Below are 26,858 nucleotides of genomic sequence, written 5' to 3'. Positions count from 1 at the left end.
GTAGTCAGCACAGAATCACAGCATCACCTCCTGGTGGGAAATTTGAGGCTTAACCCTGCTACAGTCAAAGATTATCAATCAGTGAGAGTATAGATTGAGCTGCTGTAACAAAAAGACCTCAAAGCTACAGTAGCTATAAAAATATAAAAGTTTATTTTTCTCAGTGGTTCTGATCCATGCGGTCATTCAGGGATTCAGGTTCCTTTTCATTTCTTGCTCCACCTTCCCCTTGGGTATGACCAAAGCTGGATCATAGGCCTGTGTTATGTTCCAGCTCATAGGCAAGGAAAGGGTGTGGGGGAGCTCCCACCCAGACCCCGTGTTGGCACGTCACTTCTGACCACATTCTGTTGTCAAGAACTCAGTCCACGCTGCACCTGGCTGCAAGGGAGCTGAGATGGTGCCCAAATGCAGTGTTTTCTCTTCTTCTTCTTTTTTTTTTTTTTTGCTTTTTATTAATTTATTTATTTTTGAGATAAGGTCTCATTCTGTCACCCAGCCTGGAGTGCAGTGGTGCAATCAGAGGTCCTTGCAGCTTCGAACTCCTGGGCTCAACCAATCCTCCCACCTCAGCCTCCCAAGTGGCTGGGACTACAGGTGTGTGCCATCATGCCCAGCTAAGGGGTCTTGCTGTATTGCCCAGGCTGGTCTCAAACTCCTAGCTTTAAGTGATCCTTCCACCTTGGCCTGCCAAAGTGCTGGGATTACAGGTGTGAGCCACTGTGCTGGGGTCTAAATGCAGTTCTGTTACAGCGGAACAGATTTTGGCAGGCAGCTGCCACTCTCAATTTCATGTATTTTCCTTTGCTCCATCTTCCATCTATATCTTCCCCATGGGGGCCAAGCCCTTCTCTATAGGGGTCCTTCAATCCCGGCTCTGCCTGGCTGGGTGTCCTCAGGCAAGTGACTCAGCCTCTCTGAGTCCTCAGTGTCTTCATCCATCAAGAGGGCTAATCCAGGACTGGGGTGCAACCTGCATGAGCATCCCTCTGGCCTGGCTGGCAGCCCCCAGCCAGACGTGTGGTTCAGGCCAGAACCTGTGGCCTGGCGGGCCCCAGAAGGCCCAGCTCCTCAGGTGTGGGCAGGAAGTGCTTCTCATACCCAGAGTCGAGGTGGCCAGTGGCCTGTGGGGGCTGGGAGGACTCCATAACCGGCGGGGGCTCCATCTCCTCCACTTCCAGGATGGGCAAGTCCCCAAGGGGCTGGGCCTCAGGCACTTGCTGGGAAGAGATGAGCCTGTAATCCTGCCCTGGCCTCCCCCACCCACACCTCACCCCCTCCCCACTGCCCCAGGACTCCCCAGTCCCCCAGAGGGCTCCGACTAGCGGGCCGTTTGACTCACCTCCATGTGGGGCTGGCCTGAACTGCTGTTGGCAGGATCAGGAACTTTCTCCCAGACCCAACGGGGCAGCACTTTGTGCCTTAGGTGGTAGCACCTGGCAAGACAGGAAGAGTCAGGGCAGCGGATCCAGATGGCCAGATGCCCCAGCCCAGGGTGCAGGGTTCATGAATGCGACTGCACCCTGAGGCCTCCCTTCAAGCCCCCTGGAACCTCAGCGAAATGCCCAGCTGCCTTCCCCATGTGGGTAGAGATGCATGTATCCGACAGCCTCACCTTCCAGAGGTGGCCAGGCTCAGGCCACACCCCATCAGGAACAAGCCCCACAAGAATAGGACGCCCGGCAGAACTTTCCACCTCAGGGTGTTATCTGATAGGGTAGGGAAGAGATCATTCTTAATTCTTTATTTTATTTTATTTTTTATTTTTATTTTTGAGACGGAGTCTTGCCCTGTTGCCCAGGCTGGAGTGTAGTGGTGCGACCTCAGCTCACTGCAACCTCCGCCTCCTGGGTTCAAACAATTCTCCTCTCTCAGCCTCCCAAGTAGCTGGGATTACAGCTGCACGCCACCACGCTCAACTAATTTTTGTATTTTTAGTAGAGACGGGGTTTCACCACATTGGCCAGGCTGGTCTTGAACTCCTGACCTCAACTGATCCACCCGCCTCGGCCTCCCAAAGTGCTGAGATTACAGGCGTGAGCCACTGCGCCTGGCAATTCTTAATTTTTTAAAGACAGGGTCTTGCTTTGTTGTCCAGACTGGAGTGCAGTGGTGTAATCGGTGTACTGCAGCCTCCAACTCCTGGGCTGAAGCGATCCTCGAAACTCAGCCTCTCCAGGAGCTGGGACCGCAGGCACATGCTACCACATCCAGCTAATTGTTTTATTTTTTGTAGAGATGGGGGTCTCACTATGTTGCCCAGGCTGGTCTCAAACTCCTGGGCTCAAGTGATCTATCTGCCTCAGCCTCTCAGAGTGTTAGTATTACAGGGGTGAGCCACCGCAGCCAGCTTCCAAGTAATGACTCCAGATGCTACCTCTCCCCCGAGTGGAGCACATCCCCTCCCTGTGGCAATCCCATCCCAACCCCTCTACCTGGTAGATGAAGCTGGAGGATGGGACCAGGAGGGCCCTGTCCAGCGATGGTAGATGCTGTCACCCACAGCTCACAGGGACCCCAAGGAAGGTCAGGCAGGGTGACACTCTGTGTGTTGCCACTCACTGGAGAACACAACCAAAGAAGTTGGGGAAGTGGTCAAGCCTACCACAGGGCCTTTGCATGTGCTCTTCCTGCTGTCTGCAACACTCTCTCCCAGGTATCCACATGGCTCCCTCCTCATCTCTTTTAGGTCTTTGCTCAAAGGTCACCTCTTCCATGAGGCTTTCCTTGACTCCGCTCTATTTGAAATTGCACCCCCTTCACCACCCACCGTCCTTGTTTGATTTTTTTTTTTTTTTTGAGATGGAGTCTTGCACTGTAACACTCTGTTGCAAGAGTGTTAGGATGGAGTATAGTCGTGTGATCTCAGCTCACTGCAACCTCCGCCTCCTGGGTTCAAGCAATTCTGCTGTCTCAGCCTCCTGAGTAGCTGGGACTACAGGTGCCCACCACCACATCTGGTTAATTTTTATATTTTTAGTAGAGACCGGGTTTCACCATACTGGTCAGGCTGGTCTCAAACTCCTGACCTCAGGTGATCTGCCCACCTCAGCCTCCAAAGTGCTGGGATTATAGGTGTGAGCCACCTTGCCCAGCCCCTTGCTTCATTCTCTACTCATTGCTTATCACCATCTCATACACTGCTTAGATATTATTTAGTTTGTCTTTGCATGATCTCGGCTCACTGCAACCTCCACCTCCTGGGTTCAAGCAATTCTAGTGCCTCAGCCTCTTGAGTAGCTGAACTACATGCTGTGCCACCAGGCCTGGATAATTTTTGTATTTTTAGTAGAGATGAGCTTTCCCCATGTTGGCCAGGTTGGTCTCGAACTCCTGACCTCAAGTGATCTGCCTGCCTTGGCCTCCCAAAGTGCTGGGATTACAGGCGTGACCCACCATGCCGGCCTTCTATATATATTTTTAAAATTATATATAGACCGGGTGCAGTGGCTCATGCCTACAATCCCCGCACTTTGGGAGGCCGAGGCGGGTGGATCACGAGGTCAGGAGTTCGAGACCAGCCTGACCAACATAGTGAAACCCTGTCTCTACTAAAAATACAAAAATTAGCCAGGCATGGTGGCGTATGCCTGTAATCCCAGCTACTCAGGAGGCTGAGGCAGGAGAATTGCTTGAACCCAGGAGGCGGAAGTTGCAGTGAGCCGAGATCATGCCATTGCACTCCAGCCTGGGTGACAATTCAAGACTCCGTCTCAAAAAAAAAAAAACAGAAAAAAAAGAACCATACCATGGAATTTTGACATCCTTTTATCTTTTTCACTAATAAAATATGACAAGCATCTTTCAATGTCGATAAATATAGATTGACATCCTCATTTTTAATGGCCGAATGAAAGCTCATTACACTGATAGCCAAGAGGGAATTGAGGACACCATGTATGGTCCCTGGGCCAAAGAGGCCCACGTGGGGACAAGGGGTGGGGTTGACTGATGGGTGGGTCTTGTGGGGGCTGGGATGACAGGTTGGCAGGCAGGGAAGCTCACCATTCATGCAGACGGAGGGGCTGGTTCCACTCTGTGCACACAAGGTGTAGTGGGTGAGGTGGCCTCGAAGCTGGTGCCTTGGGACCTCTCCCCACGCTATGACGGGGGTCCCTGGAGGGGCATCTTGGAGTCGCCAAAGCGTTGGCCCCACTAGGGGTGCTGGGGAGGAAGGCAGTAGATCAAGGTCGGCCTGGGTTACAGGAGCCCCCCATCCTCCAGCCCCACTCTTACCTAGTTCCTCCCTGAACCCCCAGATGGAAGGTGCAGAGGCCAAGCCTGAAGCAGAGACTGCGGTCACAGTGATTCGATAGGGGACCCCGACAGTGAAATTCTCTGAGTGACAAAGGGATAAAGACCAGTTAGAGTTGGCTCTCCTTCCCATGCTCATTTCCTACTTGCTAGGTGTCTTCATTGGGGTCCCCAGAAGGACACCCTGAGATAAGGATCTGAGTGTATGTCATTTATCTAGGAGGTAATCCTAGAAAACCCCAATAGGGCAGTAGGGGAGTGAAATGGGGAAGGAACAAGTTCTCACTGTGGACAACTGAGACGCAGTCCCATGGGGGACCTCTTGGGGGCAGCAGAGAGCAGGCATCGCAGAGTCAGCCCAGCTCAGGAGTAGGGAGCTGGGGTATTTATCCACCAAGCTTCACTAGTCATGCTGAGGGCTGTTCCTGAGGGCTCTTAACTTCTCAATATTTCCATCTTGCTTCTCCAGCAGGCAAAATGCCTCAGTGACTAGAAATAGCCCTTAGGCCAGGAAACATAAGTGTGGGCAGCTGGGAGAGAGGCCTAAAGACTCTGAGGTGGTCAAACATATGAGCAGGCAACTGACAGCACCTACCATGGTAGCTGAGGCTGCTGCAGTCCCTCCTCTAAACGCTATCACATCCACATAGCCTTCCCCAACTGGGAATTTTCCATGATTAGGCCTTCGCTTCTTTGGTTCATATATCCTTGTGGGTCTTGGGACTGTGTCCTAAATTTCTCACCCAACATCTTCGCAGCTCTTCCAAGTCCATTAATTAATTAATTTATTTATTTATAAAGATTTCTTACCAGGTACAGTTGCTCATGCCTGTCACCCCAGCACTTTGGGAAGCCAAGGCAGGTGGATTGCCTGAGCTCAGGAGTTCAAGAACAGCCTGGGCAACATGGAGAAACCCCACCTCTACAAAAAATACAAAAACTAGCTGGGCTTGGTGGTACATGCCTGTAATCCCAGCTCCTCAGGGCGCTGAGGTGGGAGGATTGCTTGAGCCATGGAGGTCGATGCTGCAGTGAGCTGAGATCACGCTACTGCACTCCAGCCTGGCTGACAGAGTGAGACTCATCTCTTAAAAAAAAAAAAAGGCCAGGCACGGTGGCTCACGCTTGTAATCTCAGCACTTTGGGCAACTGAGGCTGGCGGATCATTAGGTCAGGAGATCGAGACCACGGTGAAACCCCCGTCTCTACTAAAAATACAAAAAATTTAGCCGGGCGTGGTGGCAGGCGCCTGTAGTACCAGCTACTCGGAGAGGCTGAGGCAGGAGAATGGCGTGAACCCGGGAGGCGGAGCTTGCAGTGAGCCGAGATTGCGCCACTGCCTCCAGCCTGGGCGACAGAGTGAGACTCTGTCTCAAAAAAAAAAAAAAAAAAAGCCAGGTGCGGTGGCTCACGCCTGAAATCCCAGCACTTTGGGAGGCTGAGTAGGGCAGATCACGAGGTCAAGAGATCGAGACCATCCTGGCTAATATGGTGAAACTCTGTTTCTACTAAAAATACAAAAAAAAAAAAAAAAAAATTAGCTGGGTGTGGTGGCAGACGCCTGTAGTCCCAGCTGCTCAGGAGGCTGAGGCAGGAGAATGGCGTGAACCTGGGAGGCAGAGCTTGCAGTGAGCCGAGATTGTGCCACTGCCTCCAGCCTGGGCAACAGAGCGAGACTCCGTCTCAAAAAAAAAAAAAAAAAGGGCCAAGCGTGGTGGCTCACCCCTGTCATCCCATCATTTTGGGAGGCCAATGCGGGTGGATCTCTTGAGGTCAGGAGTTTGATACCAGCCTAGCCAACATGGTGAAACCCCATCTCTACTAAAAATAAAAGAATTAGCCGGGCATGGCGGTGGGCGCCTGTGATCCCAGTTACTCCCCAGAGGCTGAGGCACGAGAATTGCTTGAACCCGGGAGGTGAAGGCTGCAGTGAGCTGAGATTGCGCCACTGCACTCCAGCCTGGGTGACAGAGCCAGCCTCCATCTCAAAAAAAAAAAGAAAAGAAAAGTTAGGCTGGGCACAGTGGCTCATGCCTGTAATCCCAGCACTTTGGGAGGCCAAGGCATGCAGATCACTTGAGGTCAGGAGTTGGAGACCAGCCAAACCAACATGGTGAAACCCTGTCTCTACTTAAAAAAAAAAAAAAAAAAAAAAATTAACCGGGTGTGGTGGCACACTCCTGTAGTCCCAGCTACTCAGGAAGCTGAGTCACGAGGATCACTTGAACCCAGGAGATGGAGGTTGCAGTGAGCTGAGATGGCACCATTGCACTCTAGCCTGGGCCACAGGGTGGGATCTTGCCTCCAAAAAGCAAAAAAAAAAAAAAAAAAGTCTTGTGTGAATTCACGCTACTTATTTATTTATTTATTTTTTGAGACTGAGTCTCACTCTGTCACCCAGGCTAGAGTGCAGTGGCACAATCTCAGCTCACTGCAACCTCCACCTCCCAGGTTCAAGCGATTCCCCTGCCTCAGCCTCCCGAGTAGCTGGGACTACAGGCATGTGCCACCATGCCCCAATAATTTTTATATTTTTAGTAGAGACGGGGTTTCACTATGTCGGTCAGGCTGGTGTCGAACTCCTGACCTCAGGTGATCCGCCCCTTTCGGCCTCCCAGAGTGCTGAGATTATAGGCGTGAGCCACCAAGCCCGGCCATCACACTACTTTAATCATAGCGCTCCCTCTTACAAGTCCACCCACCCATCAATGTGCTTTAACAGCTGGGATGGAAACCTAGGTGTCCCAGGGCCTCACCTGGTAACAGAGCACTGAGGTTCCCAGGGGGAAGCCGGACCCAGTTGAGTTTCTCCAGGGGATCCCCATCTCTAGCCCAATCCACTACATGCTCCCGTGGCTCCCCAGGCCCCGGTCGCCAGGTCACCAGTAGCTCCGTGCTCCCAGCGATGCTGCTGACCGCCACGCTATGGGGGGCAGAGGCTGAATCTGGAGGGTGGAGAGAAGTCTCAGCTGCCCACTCAGGAAGTCACCTCCCACCCCTCCAGGGCGCCAAGCTGAGGAAGGTCACAGTCTCTTACCCAAACAGACCAAAGAGAGGTTGGTGAGAGGCTCCCAGCTTGTGGCGTTGACAGCGGACACCCTGGCCCACTCCGCCCCACTGGGAATTAGGGAGCAGCAGCAGGTAATTCCTTCGGGATTCAGCTCACGACCTCCAACCCAGAACCAGACTTTGTAGCTCACCTGCACACAGGGCCCTGGGGCCTGAGGGATGAAGGGAAAAAGGATTAATGTCTCCCGTTAATCAGGCACATATATGTGTCTGCCTGAGGTCACCTGATAAACCACCGGTCAGTGAAGCATTTTTTGTTTGTTTGTTTGTTTGTTTTTTGACACTGAGTCTCGTTCTGTTACCCAGACTGGAGTGCAGTGGCGCGATCTCGGCTCACTGCAACCTCCACCTCCCGGGTTCAAGCGATGTTCCTGCCTCAGCCTCCTGAGTAGCTGGGATTACAGGCGCCTGCCTTCACGCCTGGCTAATTTTTGTATTTTTAGTAGAGACAGGGTTTCACCATGTTGGCCAGGCTGGTCTCAAACTCCTGACCTCAAGTGATCTGCCTGCCTCGGCCTCCCAAAGTGCTGGGATTACAGGCGTGAGTCAGCAAACCTGGCCAGGTGCAAAATTTAAAAGAGAGTGGGGGATACCAAAAACCCAGTAAGTGAGATAAATAATATTTTAATGCAGTATTATAATAAATCAAAATTAATGCCAAAAAACCCATGACAAAATATCAAGTTTTTTTTTTTCTTTTTTTGAGACAGAGTCTCGCTCTGTTGCCCAGGCTGCAGTGCAGTGGCGCCATCTTGGCTCACTGCAAGCTCTGCCTCTGGGGTTCACACCATTTTCCTGCCTCAGCCTCCCGAGTAGCTGGGACTACAGGCGCCTGCCACCATGCCCAGCTAATTTTTTGTATTTTTAGTAGAGATGGGGGTTTCACCGTGTTAGCCAGGATGCTCTCGATCTCCTGACCTTGTGATCCGCCCGTCTTGGCCTCCCAAAGTGCTGGGATTACAGGCATGAGCCACCACGCCCGGCCATCTTTTTTTTTTTTTTTCTTTTTGACATAAGTTCTCACTATTGTACAGGCTGGAGTGCAGTGGTGCAATCATAGCTCACTGCAGCCTCAACATCCTAGGCTCAAGTGATCCTCCCACCTCAGCCTCCCCAGTAGCTGGGACTATAGATGCACGCCACCACACCCCGCTAATTGTTTTTTTTTTTTTGAGACAGTCTCACTCTGTCACCCAGGCTGGAGTTCAGTGGCACAATCTCAGCTCACTGCAACCTCCCCGGGTTCAGGCGATTCTCCTGCCTCAGCCTCCCAAGTAGCTGGGATTACAGGTGCCTGCCACCACGCCCGGCTAATTTTTGTACTAAAAAGTAGAGATGGGGTTTCACCGTCTTGGCCAGGCTGGTCTTGAACTCCTGACCTTATGATCCACCCACCTCGGCCTCCCAAAGTGTTGGGATTACAGGCGTGAGCCACTGTGCCCGGCCCCTGCTAATTTTTTATTCTTTGTATAGATGAGTATCTTGCTATGTTGCCCAGGCTGGTCTCGAACTCCTGGGCTCAAGTGGTCCTCCTGCCTCAGACTCCCAAAGTGCTGGGATTACAGGCGTGAGTCACCACACTTGGCCCAAAATACCAAGATTTTAAAGTAAAAACAGGATTTGATCCTGCACCTGTGTGACCCTACCCTGCTCACCTCCCTAACCCTGGTCTTGGTTCCAATCAAACTGTGTTTCTGAAAACAGGCAGTTGGTCCTTGAACTCTAGTTTGCTGACTTAATTTTTTAAAATATCGGCCGGGCATGGTGGCTCACACCTGTAATCCCAGCACTTTGGGAGGCTGAGGCGGGCAGACCACCTGAGTTCAGGAGTTCGAGAACAGCCTGGCCAACATGGTGAAACCTCGTCTCTACTAAAAATACAAAAATTAGCCGGGTGTGGTGGCAGGCGCCTATAATCCCAGCTACTCAGGAGGCTGAGGCAGGAGAATCGCTTGAACCCAGGAGGCGGAGGTTGCAGTGAGCCGAGACGCGCCATTGCACTCCAGCCTGGGCAACAAGAGCGACACTCCATCTCAAATACATAAATAAATAAAAGATATTGGATTGTGTGGTCTAAGAAGGTGGAAGACCACACCTGTCATCGTGTTCCTTTGCTTATTTACTGAGAGCAAGGGTCAAGCAATGCCGCCTGGCACATAGCAGGTGCTTCACAGATTTGCATCAGTGAAGATAAATGCACCTTCTCAGCCATTTTATAATACTTTTTTGTGTGTGTGTGTGAGACAGAGTCTTGCTCTTGTTGCCCAGGCTGAAGTGCAGTGGCTTGAGCTCAGCTCACTGCAACCTCCACCTCCCAGGTTCAAGCGATTCTCCTGTCTCAGCCTCCTAAGTAGCTGGGATTACAGGTGCCTGCCACCATGCCCAGCTACTTTTTGTATTTTTAGTAGAGATGGGGTTTCACCATGTTGGCCAGGCTGGTCTTGAACTTCTGACCTCAAGTGATCTGCCCACCTGAGCCTCTCAAGGTGCTAGGATTACAGGCATGAGCCACCATGCCCGGCCTATTAATACCCTTTGGATACTAGCATTTAAACTCTTAGCACAGGCCAGGCGCGGTGGCTCATGCGTGTAATTCCAGCTCTTTGGGAGGCCAAGGTGGGTGGATCACGAGGTCAGGAGTTCAAGGCCATCCTGGCCAAGATGGTGAAACCCCCATCTCTACTAAAAATACAAAAAGTAGCTGGGCGTGGTGGTGGGCACCTGTAATCCCAGCTACTTGGGAGGCTGAGGCAGAGAATGGCTTGAACCTGGGAGGTGGAGGTTGCAGTGAGCTGAAATCATGCTGCTACACTCCAGCTTGGGCAACAGAGCGAGACTCCATCTCAAAATAAATAAATGAATAAATAAACCCTTGGCACACTGTGTTATATTTTCTGGAGCTGAGCTCCAGTCTCACTGTCAGGTTTTTGCATCTGCTGCCCCCGCCTGGAATATCTGCACCCATCCTTATGGCTCAGACCTCTCCGAAGCAGCTGACATTGGTGGAGACTTGCTCCATGCCCCACCCTGTGCTGACCACTCTAGCAACCCATCCTTGAATCTTCGAAGCAACCTCTAGAGGGCAGCACGGTAAACTCTGCCTTGTTTATGTCATTGGTGTTTTTTGTTTGTTTTTTGTTTTGGAGACGGAGTTTCACTCTTGTTGCCCAGGCTGGAGTGTAGTGGCGTGATCTCGGCTCACTGCAACCTTCACCTCCAGGGTTCAAGCAATTCTTCTGCCTCAGCCTCCAGAGTAGTTGGGATTACAGGCGCCCACCACCACTCCCGGCGAAGTTTTGTATTTCTAGTAGAGATGGGGTTTCACCATGTTGGCCAGGCTGGTCTCCAACTCCTGACCTCAAGTGATCCAACCTCCTCGGCCTCCCACAGTGCTGGGATTACAAGCGTGAGCCACTGCATCCGGCCTTATGTCATTGTTATTTAGGGGTTTCCTGACACGTGCAGAGAAATGTAACTGGTCCCTGAAGCTCACCTTCCATAGAAGCAAAGGTTCGTCTCCTCCAGGCGTCCCACAGAGGTTCCCTGATACCCACACATCTTTTGGAGCTGGCAAGGATGAGGAAACGGGGGAACAAATGAGTGGGACATGAGTGGACAGACTTCTGGGGGTGGGAGGGGCGTGGATTGAGGACAAGCCCAGATATCCTCACCAGAAGGTGGTGTCTGGAAGGACAAAATGGGGCTCCACTCGCCCCACAAATCCTCTTCTTTCTCCATTCGGCAGCGGCCATACACTTTGTAGCCAGTGGCTAGCTCCAAATCTTGGATCGCAACAGGGGCCAGGGGTATGGTCTTCAGCTCCGGTTCCAGCTGGGGGAGAGACAGGTGAGCGTGACGTGCCCAGAGCCTGAGTCAAGGGTATTTGAACTTATCTTTTTTTTTTTTTTTTTTGGCTTTGTTTTTCGTTTTGAGACAGTCTTGTTCTGTGGCCCAGGCTACAGTGCAGTGGTGCAACCTTGGCTCACTGCAACCTCTCCCTCCTGGGTTCAAGCAATTCTCCTGCCTCAGCCTCCTGAATAGCTGGGATTACAGGAGCCTGTCACCACACCTGGCTAATTTTTTTTTTTTTTTTTTTGAGGCGGAGTCTTGCTCTGTCACCAGGCTGGAGTGCAGTGGCATGATCTCAGCTCACTTCAACCTCCGCCTCCCGGGTTCAAGCGATTCCCCTGCCTCAGCCTCCCAAGTAGCTGGGATTATGGGCACGCGCCACCACACTCGGCTAATTTTTTGTATTTTAGTAGAGACAGAGTTTCACCATGTTGGCCAAGATGGTCTCGATCTCCTGACCTCGTGATCCGCCCACCTCGGCCTCCCACAGGTTGCTGGGATTACAGGTGTGAGCCACCGTGCCCAGCCAATTTTTGTATTTTTAGTAGAGACGGGGTTTCACCATCTTGGCCAGGCTGGTCTTGAACTCCTGACCTCAGGTGATCTGCCCACGTTGGCCTCCTAAAGTGCTGGGATTAGAGCCACTGCACCTAGCTGGTACTTGAACTTATCTATCAGCAGAGCAAGCAACCATTTGTATTTGCCCAGGACCAAGGGGGTTTCCAGAACATGGGCCTGTCAGAAAAATTGCCACAGTCCCGAGCAGACAGAGAAAAGATTGTCACTCTACGTGCCAGGTATAGCAGGAAGTGGTAACTTCTATTATTATCTCGTTTTACAGACGAGGGAACTGAGGCCCAGAGAGGGAAAGTGACTAGCCCAAGGTCACAGAGCTGGTGTGCTGGAGGTGAGCACTGAGGTAGTCAGAGTCCAAAGTCTACATCTCAGCCGGGTGAGGTGGCTCACGCCTGTAATCCCAACACTTTGGGAGGTGGAGGGGGGTGGATCACCTGAGGTAAGGAGTTCGAGACCAGCCTGGCTAAATAGCGAAACCCCATCTCTGTTAAAAAAAATACAAAAACTTAGCTGGGCATGGTGGCACATGCCTGTAATCCCACCTACTTGGGGGGCTGAGGTGGGAGAATCGCTTGAACCTGGGAGGTGGAGGTTGCAGTGAGTCAAGATGGCGCCACTGCACTCCAGCCTGGGCAACAGAGCGAGACTCCATCTCAAAAAAAAAGGGGACTGGGTACAGTGGCTCACGCCTGTAATCGCAGCACTTTGGGAGGCCCAGGTGGGTGGATTGCCTGAGGTCAGGAGTTTAAGACCAGCCTGACCAACACGGAGAAACCCCGTCTCCACTAAAAATACAAAATTAGCCGGGCACGATGGCACATGCCTTTAATCCCAGCTACTCGGGAGGCTGAGGCAAGAGAATCGCTTGAACCCAGATGGCAGAGGTTACAGTGAGCCGAGATCATGCCATTGCACTCCAGCCTGCACAATAAGAGCAAAACTCCGTCTCAAAAAAAAAAAATTCTGCATCTCAGTGTTGCTCTGAATTGCATGAATAAGCACAATTCTCAACTCTTCTTCTTCTTTTTTTTTTTTTTTTTTTGAGACAGAGTCTTGCTCTGTTGCCAGGCTGCTGGAGTGCAGTGGCACGATCTTGGCTCACTGCAACCTCCATCTCCTTGGTTCAAGTGATTCTCCTGCCTTAGCCTCTCAAATAGCTGGGACTACAGGCACCACCACCACGCCCAGCTACTTTTTTGTATTTTTAGTAGAGATGGGGTTTCACCATGTTGGCCAGGCTGGTCCCGAACTCCTGACCTCAGGTGATCCACTCTCCTTGGCCTCCCACAGTGCTGGGATTACAGGTGTGAGCCACTGCACCTGGTCAGATTACTTTTTAACTTCTTAGAGACGAGTCTTGCTCTCCTGCCCAGGCTGGTCTCAAACTCTTGACCTCAAACAATCCTCCTGCCTCAGCCTCCTGAGTAGCTGGGACTCCAGGCACCAGCCACTATGCCCTGCTAATTGTTTCACTTTTTTTGTAGAGATGAGGTCTCCCTAAGTTGCCCAGGCTAGTCTTGAACTCCTGGCCTCAAGTGATCCTCCTGCCTCAGCCTCCCAAGGTGCTGGGATTTTAGGAATGAGCCACTATGATCGGGTGATAGATTATTTTGGCAGGAGAAAAAAAAATTTTTTTTTTGAGACTGAGTCACTCTGTCGCTCAGGCTGGAGCGCAGTGGCCCAGTCTCGGCTCACTGCAACCTCCGCCTCTCGGGTTCCAGTGATTCTCCTGCTTCAGCCTTCAGTAGCTGGGATTACAGGTGCCCACCACCATGCCCAGCTAATTTTTGTATTTTTAGTGGAGATGGGATTTCGCCATGTTGGCCAGGCTGGTCTCGAACTCTTGACCTCAAGTGATCCGTCCCCCTCAGCCTCCCAAAGTGCTGGGATTACAGGCGTGAACCACTGCGCCCGGCCATGGGAGGCGAATTTTTAGCTGAACAAGAAGCACGTGCAGGCATTTTGTGTGGGATGCAGACAGGCTCAGGGGCAGGCACAGAATGAGTCCTGGGCTGGGTCTCAGATTAGGAGATGTTGCCTCAGTCCCTGCCCGGAATAGGGTGGGGAGAAAAGGACCCCAGCACTCACCAGGGTCCAGGCCGCCTCCTGACATCTTCGGTAGTGGAACTGGCAGATCAGAACTTTATGAGATGGCCACGTAGGTGGGGCCCAATGGACAGTGGCCTCCAGGGGGTCATCCTCGGAAAAGTCCACGTCAGGGCCCAGCCGGGGGGCATTTGGCTTCACTGGGGAAGGGGAAACCAGGGTGTAGTGAGCCATGCCCTCCAAGAGCACCCACCCCGCACAGAGCGCCCACCCTCCCGCCACATTACTTTGGGTTTCTAGGTTCACGAAGACGGGGGGCCAGAGAGGCTGGCCAGCCTTAGTGCCCCAGACAAGGAGTTTGTCAGACACGGTGAGCTGTTCCCGAGGAATGGCCACCCAGCTCCGTCTGGCCGCCACTGCCACAGTTTGGGTTTTGTTGCAATGGCTGTGAGGAGAGAGGTGGGGATGAGATGTACACTCGTCTAGAGCCAGAGCCACTGATAACCACCCTTGTGCCAACAGAGTGGCTGCAGCCTGCTCTGCTTGGGTTCAAATCCCACCTCTGCTGCTTCAGAGCTGTGTGACCTTGAGTAAGTGACTTAACTTCTCTGTGCGTCAGTTTCCTCATCTACAAAGTGAGGGTAATAAAAGTAACTGCTCTTTTTCTTTTTTTTTTTTTTTTTTTAAGACAGTCACCTAGGTTGGAGTGTAATGTCATGATCTTGGCTTACTGCAACCTCTGCCTTCTGGATTCAATTGATCCTCCCACCTCATCCTCCCAAGTAGCTAGAATTATAGGCATGTGTCACCACACCTGGCTAATTCTTTTGTATTTTTAGTAGAGATGGGGTTTCACCATGTTGGCTAGGCTGGTCTCGAACTCCTGACCTCAAGTGATGCACACACCTCAGCCTCCCAAACTGCTAAGATTACAGGCATGAGCCACCATGCCTGGTCATAACTGCTCTTTTCTCTCTCTCTTTTTCTTTCTTTCCTTCCCTTCCTCTCCCTCTCCCTTCTTTCTTCCCTCCCTCCCTTCCTTCCTTGCTTTCTCTCTTTCTTTCTTTTTTTTCTTTTTTGATACGGATTTTTGTTCTTGTTGCCCAGGCTGGAGTGCAATGGTGTGATCTTGACTCACCGCAACCTCTGCTTCCCAGGTTCAAGCGATTCTCCTGTCCCAGCCTCCCTAGTGGCTGGAATTACAGGCATGCACCACCACTCCCGGCTAATTTTGTACTTTTAGTAGAGACAGGGTTTCTCCATATTGGTCAGGCTGGTCTCGAACTCCCGACCTCAGGTGATCTGCCTGTCTCGGCCTCCCAAAGTGCTGGAATTACAGGCGTGAGCCACTGCATCCAGCCCTTTCCTCTCTTTTTTTTTTTTTTTTTAGACACACAATCTCACTCTGTCACTGGAGCAGTGAGATCATAGATCACTGCAGCAATCCTCCTGCCTCAGCCTCCAGAGTAGCTGGGATAACAGGTGTGCATCACAACGCTCAGCTAATTTTTAAATTTTTTGTAGAAATGGGGTCTTGCTATGTTGCCCAGGTTGGTCTCCTCTAACTCTTGGCTTCAAGCAATCACATGCTGAGACCCCCATCTCTACAAAAAATGTTTTAAAAATTAGCCAGGGGTAGTGGCACACACTTGTGGTTTCAGCTACTTGAGAGGCTGGGGTGGGAGGATCGATTGAGCCCAGGAGGTTAAGTTGCAGTGAGTTGCAATCATGCCATTGCACTCCAGCCTGGGTGACAGGGTAAGACCCTGTCTCAAAAACAGCAACAAAAACACCATATATAGCCGGGCGCGGTGGCTCAAGCCTGTAATCCTAGCACTTTGGGAGGCCGAGGTGGGTGGATCACGAGGTCAGGAGTTCGAGACCATCCTGGCCAACATAGTGAAACCCTGTCTCTACTAAAAATACAAAAAAATTAGCCGGGCGTGGTGGCGGGCGCCTGTAGTCCCAGCTACTCGGGAGGCTGAGTCAGGAGAATGGCGTGAACCCCAGGGGCGGAGCCTGCAGTGAGCTGAGATCGTGCCACTGCACTCCAGCCTGGGCAACAGCGAGACTCCATCTCAAAAAAAAAAAAAAAAAAATTAGCCGTGTGTCCTGGCAGATGCCTGTAGTCCCAGCTACTTGGGAGGCAGGAGAATCGCTTGAACCCGTGAGATGGAGGTTGCAGTGAGCTGAGATTGCGCCACTGCTCTCCAGCCTGGGCAACAGAGTGAGACTCTGTCTCAAAAAAAAAAAAGTAAAAATAAATATATAAATAAGGAAATGAAATCAGTTTGTCCAATGGACGTGTCTTCCCAATGCAGCACTATTCAAAACAGCCAATATATGGAATGTGTCCATCACCAGATGTATGGATCAAGAATATGTGGGGCCGGGCACAGTGGCTCATGCCTGTAATCCCAGCACTTTGGGAGGCTGAGGCGGGCAGAGTTCGGGTCAGGAGTTCGAGAACAGCCTGACCAACATGGTGAAACCCCGTCTCTACTAAAAATACAAAAATTAGCCGGGTGTGATGGCGCATGCCTGTAATCCCAGCTACTCAGGAGGCTAAAGCAGGAGAATCGCTTGAACCCGGGAGGCAGAGGTTGCAGTGAGCCGAGATCACGCCACTGCACTCCAGCCTGAGCGACAGAGCGAGACTTTGTCTCAAAAAAAAAATGTGGTATACGTACACGACGGAATAATATTCAGCCTTAAAAAAAGAAGAAAATACACTGTGCCTGGTGGCTCACGCCTGTAATCCCAGCACTTTGGGAGGCCGGGGCAGGTGGATCATTTGAGATCAAGAGTTTGAGATCAGCCTGGCCAACATGGTGAAACTCGGCTCAACTAAAAATACAAAAATTAGCCAGATGTGGAGATGCCCACCTATAATCTCAGCTACTTAGAAGGCTGGGGCACGAGAATCGCTTGTACCGGGGAGGCAGAGGTTGCAGTGAGCTGAGATCGCGCCACTGCACTCCAGCCTGGGCGACAGAGCCAGATTCTGTCTCAAAAAAAAAAAAAAAAAAAGGAAATCCTGTCATTTGTAACAACATGGATGGAAATGGAGAACATTATGTTACATGAAATAAGACACGGAAAGACAAACACCACATGTTTTCATTGATATGTGGAATCTAAAACATCCGAACTCCTCCTAGAGGCAGAGTAAACTGGTGACTACAGAGGCTAGGGGGAGAAGATGATGGTCAAAGAGTACAAAATCTCAGGCTGGGCATAGTAGCACCTGTAATTTCACCATTTTGGGAGGGCAAGGTGGGAGAATCGCTTGAGCTCAGGAGTTCGAGACTAGCCTAGGCAACAGAGCAAGACTCTGTCTCTACCAAAAAAATTATTTATTTATTTACTTTTAAAATTATTCTTACTTTTTTCCCTCCTCTTCCTCTTCTTCTTATTCTTTCTTTCTTTTTTTTTTTTTAGTAGAGATGGGTTTCACTATGTTGCCCAGGCTGGTCTCCAACTCCTGGGCTCAAGCCATCCTCCCGCCTTGGCCTCCAAAGTGCTGGGATTACAGATGTGAGCTACCACTACAAAAAATTTTTAAAAATTAGCTATGGTGACACATTCCTGTAGTTCCAACTACTGGGAAGGCCGAGGAGGGAAAATGGCTCGAGCCCAGGAGTTTGAGGTTGCAGTGAGCTATGATCACATCACTGCACTCTAGCCTGGGTGACAGAGCAAGACCTCTTCTCAAAATAAATAAAATCAATACATAAATCAATAAAACTAAAATAAAAATAGAAAAGAGGCACCTTCTCTGACTTCCCCCCCGCACCAATTAAAACTAGGTCCCCGCCAGGCGCAGTGGCTCGTGCCTGTAATCCCAGCACTTTGGGAGGCCCAGGCGGGCTGATCACCTGAGGTCAGGAGTTCAAGACCAGCCTGACCAACATGGAGAAACCCCGTCTCTACTAAAAATACAAAATTAGCCACGCGTGGTGGCGCATGCCTGTAATCCCAGCTACACAGGAGGCTGAGGCAGGAGAATTGCTAGAACCCGGGAGGCGGAGGTTGCAGTGAGCCAAGATCGCGCCATTGCACTCCAGCCTGGGCAACAAGAGCGAAACTCCATCTCAAAAAAAATAAACTAGGCCCCCTTCTGGAGGTGAATGGTAACCAGGATAGCAGCATGGGAATGTACTTAATGCCACTGAACTGGACACTTAAAAATGGTTAAGATCATAGATTTTGGCCAGGCACAGTGACTCACGCCTGTAATCCCAGCACTTTGGGAGGACGAGGGAGGTGGATCTCTTGAGGCCAGGAGTTCGAGATCAGCCTGAGCAACATGGTAAAATCCCGTGTCTACTAAAAAATATATTTAAAAAATTAGCTGGGCGTGGTGGTGCATGCCTATAGTCCCAGGTACTTGGGAGGCTGAGGTGGGAGGATCACCTGAGCCTGAGAAATTGCTGCAATGAGCTGACTGCCCCACTGCACTCCAGCCTGGGCGACAGGAGTAAAACCCTGTTCCCAAAACAAATTTTTAAAAGTATCATAAGTTTCACGTTGTATGAATTTTTTTTTTTTTTTGAGACGGAGTCTCGCTCTGTTGCCCAGGCTGGAGTGCAGTGGCGCGATCTCGGCTCACTGCAAGCTCCGCCTCCCGGGTTCACGCCATTCTCCTGCCTCAGCCTCCTGAGTAGCTGGGACTACAGGCGCCTGCCACCACGCCCAGCTAATTTTTTTGTATTTTTAGTAGAGACAGGGTTTCACCGTATTAGCCAGGATGGTCTCGATCTCCTGACCTCGTGATCCGCCCGCCTCGGGCTCCCAAAGTGCTGGGATTACAGGCTTGAGCCTCCGTGCCCGGCCTTTTTTTTTTTTTAGACAGAGTCTTGCTCTGTCACCCAGGCTGGAGTACAGTGGCGCGATCTTGGCTCACTCCAACCTCTGCCTCCCAAGTTCCAGCGATTCTCCTGCCTCAGACTCCTGAATAGCTGGGGCTACAGGCATGTGCCACCACGCCTGGCTAATTTTTGTATTTTTAGTAGAGATGGAGTTTCACCATGTTGGCCAGGCTGGTCTCCAACCCCTGACCTCAGGTGATCTGCCCGTCTTGGCCTCCCACAGTGCTGGGATTACAGGCGTGAGCCACCGTGCAGGGCCTGTTGTATTTTAACCATTAATATTAAAAAGAAAAAAAAAATCCAGGACCTCTGTCTCCCATTCTTATCTTTCACTGACCCTTTTCCTCTTCCCTCACTTAGACCAATTTGAAATTATGAGTTTCCAGGTATGATTCATCATGAAGAAACACAGGTCTCTTCCTTGGACTGTGGGCAGGGCTTTCGGTCTACCTCTTTCACTGCAGCATCCCCAGCACCACACTGAATAATCTTTTAACATGCTCAGAGAGGTTAAGTGACTTGCCTAATGTCACACAGCAATAAAAAACAGTTTCACATTATGAAGCAACTTTCTCCTTGCCAAGCACCTAACTCTGAATTCTCAGACTTAACCTTCGGAGGCAGGTTCTGTTATCATTTTCCTTTTTTATTTTTTATTTTTATTTTTATGTTTCTGAGATGGAGTCTTGCTCTGTCGGCCAGGCTGGAGTGCAGTGGCACAATCTTAGCTCACTGCAACCTCCACTTCCTGGGTTCAAGCAATTCTCCTGCCTCAGCCTCCTGAGTAACTGAGACTACAGGCATGCATCACCACATCGGCTAATTTTTGTATTTTTAGTAGAGACAGGGTTTCACCATGTTGGTCAGGCTGGTCTGGAACTCCTGACCTCGTGATCTTCCCGCCTCGGCCTCCCAAAGTGCTGAGATTACAGGCGTGAGCCATCGCGCCACTATTTTTTATTTCTTTAAATTTTTGAGACAGAGTCTCACTCTGTCACCCAGGCTGGAGTGCAGTGGCACGATCTTAGCTCACTGCAACATCTGCCTCCTGGGTTCAAGTGATCCTCCCACCTCAGCCTCCCGAGTAGCTGGAATTACTAAGCTGGTCTTGAACTCCTGACCTCAAGTAATCTGCCCACCTCGGCCTCTCAAAGTGCTGGGATTATAGGTGTGAACCACTGCGCCTGGCCTATTTCCCTTTACTTATATTATATTTTATTTTTTTAAGAGACGGGCTCTCGGCCAGGTGCAGTGGCTCACGCCTGTAATCCCAGAACTTTGGGAGGCTGAGGCGGGTGGATCACCTGAGGTCAGAAGTTCAAGACCAGCCTGGCCAACATGGTGAAACCTCCCCCCTCTACTAAAAATACAAAAATTAGCCAGGCATGGTGGCACATGCCTGTAATCCCAGCTACTCGGGAGGCTGAGGCAGGAGAATCGCTTGAACCCAGGAGATGGAGGTTGCAGTGAGCCGAGACCACACCATTGCACTCTAGCCTGGGCAACAAGAGTGAAAATTCCATCTCAAAAAAAAAAAAAAAAAGAAAAGTGACGGGCTCTCTAAAACTCTGAACTCCTCCTGGGCTCAAGCGATCCTCCTGCCTCAGTCTCCCAAAATGCTGGGATGACACGTGCAAGCCACCTCGCCTGGCCCTATGATTGCTATTTAATAGAGAAATGAAAAGGAGACTCAAAGAGGGAAAGTGACTTGCCCAGGGTGACACAGCAAAGAAACGAGGTAAGATAGAATTGAAGGGCTTTGGAGTGGAGGAGTATTGGGAGAGGGGGGCAGACTCCTGGGACTTTCTTTTCTTTTCTTTTCTTTTTTTTTTTTTTTTTTTGAGACAGAGTCTCACTCTGTTCCCCAGGCTGCAGTGCAGTGGCGAGATCTTGGCTCACTGCAACCTCCGCCTCCCGGGTTCAAGCGATTCTCCTGCCTCAGCCTCCTGAGTATCAGGGACTACAGGCGCGCGCCACCACCCCCGGGTAATTTTTTTTTTTTTTTTGTATTTTTAGTATAGACAGGGTTTCACCATGTTGGCCAGGCTTGACTCCTGGAACCTTTCAACCAAAGCAGTCTGGGGCCTGAGCGGCCACCTCCAAAGCCTGTTTCCCCACGTCACCTCCCTGTACTCACTACTTTTGGCTCTGGAGGTGTAACTCGGAGGGGGCTCCCAGGTCCCCAAGAGGCTCCCACGAGCAGTTCAAGTCGCCCAAGGGTCCAACTCCGTAGCACTGCAGTGGCCCGGCGCTGCCTGGAGAGGGAGTCAGAGGGTCTCAGGAAAGGGGGTCGAATCCCCCCTTCCGCCTGCACACCCCAGAACTTGGACTTCTGACAACTGCAAGGTGGGGGGGGGTGCTTAGGGAAATGAGCAGCAGGAAGGGAGGCGCTAGGCACCCCTCCCCAGGCTCCGTGCAAACCCCCCCTTTCCCTGTGCTCGCCACATCCTGTTAACCACCCAGAGAGCTCCCCCCACCCCGCCCCGGGGCTCCGGTTCGACCTCGCTGCCGCTCATTCCCCAGTGTCGCCGGGTCCCTGCCCCGGGAGGAGCCGAGTGGCGCCTGCACCTCTGCCGTTCGCTCTGCAAACGCGTGGCTTATCCTGGAGCGTCGGCGCCTTCGCGGGGGGCGCAGCGGCAGCGCCCGGGACACGAGCTCCCTCCAGCACTCACCTTGGGGACGCGTCCGCTGGAAAAGCATCCACAACAGAGGCAACAGCGCCAGCTTGGGCAGCGGCCACGGCCAGAAAGGGGCGCCCCTACCTCCCCACATGGCGCCCCTCGCGAGCCCCAAGTCCGGCCCAGCCCTGCCGGGCCCGCGCGGCCGCGCTGCTCCGCTCCCAGCTCTGGGTACAGCGCCCGAGGCGGCAACGGGAAGCCGAGCCACCCCTGCAGGCCGCCTCCGCACCTTTCGCTCCGGGTCCCCGCCCCTTCCCCGCGACGGAAAGTCCCCGGCTGCGGCTGCTGAGGGGGAGTGGGGAGGCGGCCTGGGCGTCTGGGGGTGGGGGCCTCCAAGGGGGGGTACCGCGTACTGCGCATCCCTGACACCTGTCCTACGCCCAACAACCATATACACACACACACACACACACACTCTCTGCCAAAGTCTTGGAATTTTTATTGTTGGAGTTTGGGAAGATTCTAATGTGCCCCGAGCTCTCCTAGGGGGGCCACCTGCCACCTTCTCTGGGGTCCATAGCCTTGGAACTCTGGCAGGGGAGTTGGAGGGAGAGGGGATGGAAAGCAGGGAAAAGGAAGCGTGCGTGCAAAGGCTGGACTGAGACAGAGGCTTAATTTTAGCTGGCCAGGGGACAACGGCCACAGTATGGACTGGGAAGGGGGCAGTGGTCTCTGTGTGGCCAGTCTAGGTAGAGTAAGGACCCGGTTGTGGCAGTGGAGTGTGTAGGCCAGGCAAATGCATGGTTAGGGCTGGGGAGAGGTCAGGGGTCAGGATCAGGGGTCCCCACTTGACCAGGCAGGGGCACAGCTTGCTCAGGGGCCAGGGTCATGATAGGCTGGTCAAAGGGCAGGGTTGGATAGGTGGTGTTGGGGGACTGCCTGAGCCCACAGTGCCTGGCCTCTGTGACTTGCAGATGAATGAATGAATGTGTGAGGCTCTAAAGACAGGTGCCCAGCCAGACACTAGTTGAGTGGATGGCAGGACTGGGACATTGGTCCTGGCGCCCACGGCTGCCCAGCCCTCAAACTAGCAAAGGCTACTGATTTCACTTTTGCTACACCCCCACTTGCAGCAGCTGCTGGAAAGGCCAGCCAGGACATCTCGGCTGCCCCGAAGAGCCCCAGGGGTTCCTTGCCAGCTGGGTCGCCCTCTGTAAAAGGCCTGGGGTGACTTGGTCAGGGCCAGCCATTCGCTGGACCCCATGGCCTCATCCAGCTCGCCTGCCAGACTGTCTCCATCAGCATCTGCATCCGGGAAGGTATCTCCTGCAAAAGATGAACAGAGTTAGTGCTCAGGGCTCAGCTGCTGCTGCACCCACAGTCCTGGCTCCTGGCTGGTCTAGCTCTGATCTTGTGACAACAGTCATAGACATAGTTCAGAGTTTTGATTCCACTCAGTTCTGGGTTCAAGTTCTGGCTCTGCCAGAGTAGGTGGGGTTACAGGTGTCTGCCACCAGGCCTGGCTGATTTTTGCATTTTTAGTAGAGACGGGGTTCACCATGTTGGCCAGGCTGGTCTCAAAGTCCTGACCTCAAGTGATGTGCCCACCCAAAGTGCTGGGATTACAGGCATGAGCCACCACACCCAGCCCTGTCATTTATTTTCCCTTGCTCTTTATTAATTGAGGATCTGGTACATTTGGGAGCTTGGCTGACTGAGCATGAATCCAGCCTCTCCAAGCTGTAATCGTGAGCAAGTAAATTTATTTGTTGGAGCCTCAATGTTCTTTTCTGAAAAGTGGAAAAAAATAATTACTCCAACCTTCTCAAGTTTTATAAGGAGTAGAGGAGTTAATATTCATTAAAAAAAACCTTAGAACAATGTCTGGAACATGATGAGCACTCAAAAATGATTATTGAGTCCAGGCATGGTGGCTCACACCTGTAATCCCAGCACTTCCGGGGGCACATGCTGGAAGATCACTAGAACCAGGAGTTCAAGAACAGCCTGGACAACACAGCACTACCCTGTCTCTACAAATAATAAAAAGTTAGACCTGGTGGCACAAGCCTGTAGTCCCAGCTACTCATGAGGCTGAGGCAGGAGAATTGCTTGAGCCCAAGAGGTTGAGGCTGCAGTGAGCTGTGATCACACCACTGCACTCCAGTCTGGGCAACAGAGCAAGACCCTGTCTCAAAAATAATAATAATAATAATAATAATAATAATAATAATAATTTATTGATCACTTACTGTGTGTCAAACAACGTTTTAAGTGCTTTAGCAGGTTAACTTTATTCTTCTCCGTGACAACCAGTTGAGGTGGGTGCACTTATCACCCGTATTTTCCAGAGGAGACCACTGAGGCAGTACTCAGTAAAGAATTTACATGGCTGGGTGCAGTGGCTCATGCCTGTAATCCCAGCACTTTGGGAGGCTGAGGTGGGTGGATCACCTGAGGTCAGGAGTTTGAGAACAGCCTGGCCAACATGGTGAAACTCTGTCTCTACTAAAAATAAAAAGATTAGCGGGGTATGGTGCCACACACCTGTAATCCCAGCTACTTGGGAGGCTGAGGCACGAGAATCACCTGAACCCAGGAGATGGAGGTTATAGTGAGCTGAGATTGCACCACTGCACTCCAGCCTGGGCAATAGAATGAGACTCTGTCTCAAAAAAAAAAAAAAAAAAAGATTAGCACACGAACACACAATTATTACATTGTAGAGCTACTATCTGAATCCAAGTGGTGTGTCTTCTAGGTCCACGCTCATACCTATCCACCTTCTCACCATCATGAATATCTATTTGCCAGGCCCCTGCCCCTCATGAAGCTAGGTCTTCTGTTCCCTCCAACTGTCCTGATAGATCCCAGACTGTGCCACTGCCCTGCTTAGACTTTGCCCTAATCTGTTTTGACTTAATCATACCACTTAATCCCGCAAGATTCAGGAACTGTGTCTCCCATTTGAAGATAAAGACACTCAGAGACTCTAATCTCAGCACTTAGGGAGGCCAAAACAGGAGGATCACTTGAGCCCAGGAGTTCGAGACCAGCCTAGGCAACATTGTGAGACCCCTGTTTCTACAAAAAAAATTTTTTTTTAAACTAGCCAGGCGTGTTTTCAGGTGCCTGTGGTCTCAGCCACTCTGGAGGCTGAAGCGGGAGGATCGCTTGAGCCTGGGAGGTCGAGGCTGCAATGAGCAGTGATTGGGCCACTGCATTCAAGCCTGGGCAATGGAGTGAGACCACATCTCAAAAAAAAAGACACTCAGAGATGGGAGGAAAAACCGACTTGCTGGGGAGAGGTCATGCATTAGGTGACAAAATCCAGCTATGTGTATACCACACCCTTCACATTACCTGCTGGAAAGGGTTGGAAAACACTTCGGTGTTGTCTTTGTGAATGGCGCACTTCCCGCCCCCGTCTCTGAAGCAAACAAGCAGCAGCTTTGCTTTGCACAGGGCACATAGGAGGTGCTCAGAAAAGAGTAAACTGTCCTCGGACTTCCAGCCCCCATGGATGGCTTGCAACCCCCTATCCCAGCTCTGCAGCTCTGCTAACTCCTGAGCCCTTGTTTCAAGGCTGGGCAGGTGTCCCCGGCTGAATGTGGCAGGACAGAGACCCTCCTACTCCAGCAACCTCTTCTCATCTCTGTCCTTAGCTCCTGGGACCCATCCAGCCACCCATTCCCCTCCTACATCCACTCTTTCCTCAGCCTCACCCATAGCCTCGTGGGCCAGGATATCCGATCGTCTCCACCGGGAGCCCCCGCAGGTGAAGATGACCGCTCGGATGAATTCTCGGCCGCAAAGCTTGACTCCATAAGGCGCTGCCCGGCCCTCGGTCCCCGGCCACAGCTCCCTGGTCAGCACCCACACTGCCAGGAGCAGCAGCAGCCTGTACCTGGCCATGCTGGACGGAGACGCTTCAGACAGGAGAGTGGGCCAGTGTCTCCGCTGCCTCTTGGCCCCCCATTTATACATCGTGGCTCCCCCACACTCTGCCTGAAGAAAGCTGAGTGCCTCTCTTATCTTCTCCAGCAGAGGGGAGACAGGCACGGCCCCCCCAACCCGACCTTTCCCATGTCCCCAACGAAGTGATAACCTTTTGCTAGGGACAGGGTGACGTGGCCCAGCTTATTGTCATCATCATTGACAGAGAGGCGAGAAGGTTTCCATCCTGCAGAGACCAGAAACTCATAATCCCAAAAGGCGGGGCAAGATGACACAACCAGACCCCCACAACGGTAGGGTCCTGGACCTCTTCGAAGATCATAATAACAGTGAACGCCCATGCAGTATGTGCTACGGGGCCAGGCGCACTACTGTAAGCATTTTATTGTTTGTTTGTTTATTTATTTATTTATTGAGATGGAGTCTCGCTCTGTCACCCAGGCTAGAGTACAGTCCCAATGGCACAATCTTGGCTCACTGCAACCTCCACCTCCCAGATTCAAGAAATTCTCCTGCCTCAGCCTCCCAAATAGTTGGGATTACAGGCACCCACCACCACACCTGGCTAATTTTTCTATTTTCAGTAGATACGGGGTTTCACCATTTTGGCCAGGCTGCTCTCGAACTCCTGGCCTCAGGTGATCAGCCCGTCTCAGCCTCCCAAAGTGCTGGGATTACAGATGTGAGCCACAGCGTTCGGCTGCTCAAAGCATTTTATATCTCTGTAATGTATTTAATTCTCCCAACAACCCAGGGTAATGGTTCCCAAATGTGAGTGAGCTTCAAACTCTTTGGGTGGGCTTGTTACAACAGAAATCAGGCCAGGCACGGTGGCTTACACCTGTAATCCCAGCACTTTGGGAGGCCGCGGCGGGCAGATTACCTGAGGTCAGGAGTTTGAAACAAGCCTGGCCAACATGGTGAAACCCTGTCTCTACTAAAAATACAAAAAATTAGCCAAGTGTGGTGGCTCCTGTCTGTAGCCCCAGCTTCTCGGGAGGCCGAGGCAGGAGAATTGCTTGAATCTGGGAGGTGGAGGTTGCAGTGAGCTGAGATGGCGCCACTGCACTTCAGCCTGGGTGACAGAGTGAGATTCTGTCTCAAAAACAAACAAACAAAACACATATCTTTGTGTCCTACCTGCAGAGCTCCTGACTCAACAGGTATGGAACATATCTAAGAATATGCATTTCCAACCAGTTCCCAGGTGGCACTGATCCTGCTGGTTCAGAAACCAGACTTTTTCTTTCTTTTTTTTCAGAGACAGGGTCTGGCTCTGTTGTCCAGGCTGGATTGTAGTGGTGGCAACATAGCTCACTGCAGCCTCGAACTCCTGGGTTCAAGTGATCCTCCTGCCTCAGCCTCCTGAGTAGCTGGGACTACAAGTGTGTACCACCATGCTCGGCTCATTTTTGTATTTTTTGTAGAGATGAGATCTCACTATGTTGCCCAAACTGGTCTCAAACTCGTGGGCTCAGGGGACCCACCTGCCTCAGACTCTCAAAGTGCCGGGATTGGCCGGACACAGTGGTTCACACCTGTAATCCCAGCACTTTGGGAGGTTGAGGCGGCTGGATCACCTGAGGTCAGGAGTTTGAGACCAGCCTGGCCAACATGA

General features: G+C 51.6%; 2 protein-coding genes across 6 annotated transcripts; both read right to left on the bottom strand.

Annotated features, from left to right (window-relative positions):
• Positions 1–134: 134 nt before the first annotated feature.
• IL27RA (interleukin 27 receptor subunit alpha) lies at positions 135–21,645 on the bottom strand. Of its 5 annotated transcripts, XM_055238151.2 has the most exons (14): positions 21,338–21,621; positions 20,803–20,920; positions 14,082–14,239; positions 13,837–13,994; positions 10,995–11,154; positions 10,817–10,890; positions 7,292–7,475; positions 7,011–7,199; positions 4,237–4,338; positions 4,006–4,164; positions 2,436–2,561; positions 1,616–1,709; positions 1,343–1,436; positions 135–1,220 (listed from the first exon to the last, which is right to left on the bottom strand). In XM_055238151.2, exons 1-14 carry the CDS (start codon positions 21,435–21,437, stop codon positions 1,026–1,028), a joined length of 1,911 nt encoding a protein of 636 aa, XP_055094126.1. In that variant the 5' UTR covers positions 21,438–21,621; the 3' UTR covers positions 135–1,025. The 5 variants fall into 5 exon arrangements, with proteins under 5 accessions (XP_055094126.1, XP_063472424.1, XP_063472425.1 ...); XM_063616354.1 differs by lacking the exon at positions 2,436–2,561 and having other exon boundaries at positions 21,338–21,591; XM_063616355.1 differs by lacking the exons at positions 10,817–10,890; positions 10,995–11,154 and having other exon boundaries at positions 21,338–21,645.
• Positions 21,646–21,765: 120 nt separating this feature from the next.
• Positions 21,766–25,256, bottom strand: RLN3 (relaxin 3). The gene is made up of 2 exons (XM_055238180.1): positions 25,009–25,256; positions 21,766–22,609 (listed from the first exon to the last, which is right to left on the bottom strand). The coding sequence occupies exons 1-2, from the start codon at positions 25,196–25,198 to the stop codon at positions 22,371–22,373; spliced, it is 429 nt and encodes a 142-aa protein (XP_055094155.1). The 5' UTR covers positions 25,199–25,256; the 3' UTR covers positions 21,766–22,370.
• Between the last annotated feature and the right edge of the window lie 1,602 nt (positions 25,257–26,858).

The sequence above is a fragment of the Symphalangus syndactylus genome, chromosome 13, assembly GCF_028878055.3.
Source record: "Symphalangus syndactylus isolate Jambi chromosome 13, NHGRI_mSymSyn1-v2.1_pri, whole genome shotgun sequence".
Classification (NCBI taxonomy): domain Eukaryota; kingdom Metazoa; phylum Chordata; class Mammalia; order Primates; family Hylobatidae; genus Symphalangus; species Symphalangus syndactylus.
Note: the sequence above shows the minus strand (reverse complement) of the source record. Positions and strands in the feature narration are given on the sequence as shown.

Bases quoted from the DNA above. Each gene is read 5' to 3' on its own strand.
- RLN3 (XM_055238180.1), bottom strand. From the start codon at position 25,198: ATGGCCAGGTACAGGCTGCTGCTGCTCCTGGCAGTGTGGGTGCTGACC. The intron at 22,610-25,008 runs GTGAGGCTGAGG...CATCTTTTGCAG, and splicing joins CCTGGCCCACGAGGCTATGG to GAGATACCTTCCCGGATGCA.
- IL27RA (XM_055238151.2), bottom strand. From the start codon at position 21,437: ATGTGGGGAGGTAGGGGCGCCCCTTTCTGGCCGTGGCCGCTGCCCAAG. The intron at 14,240-20,802 runs GTGAGTACAGGG...CTCTCCTCACAG, and splicing joins CACCTCCAGAGCCAAAAGTA to CCATTGCAACAAAACCCAAA. The intron at 7,476-10,816 runs GTGAGCTTCAGG...TTCATCCCTCAG, and splicing joins AACCTTTGCTTCTATGGAAG to GCCCCAGGGCCCTGTGTGCA.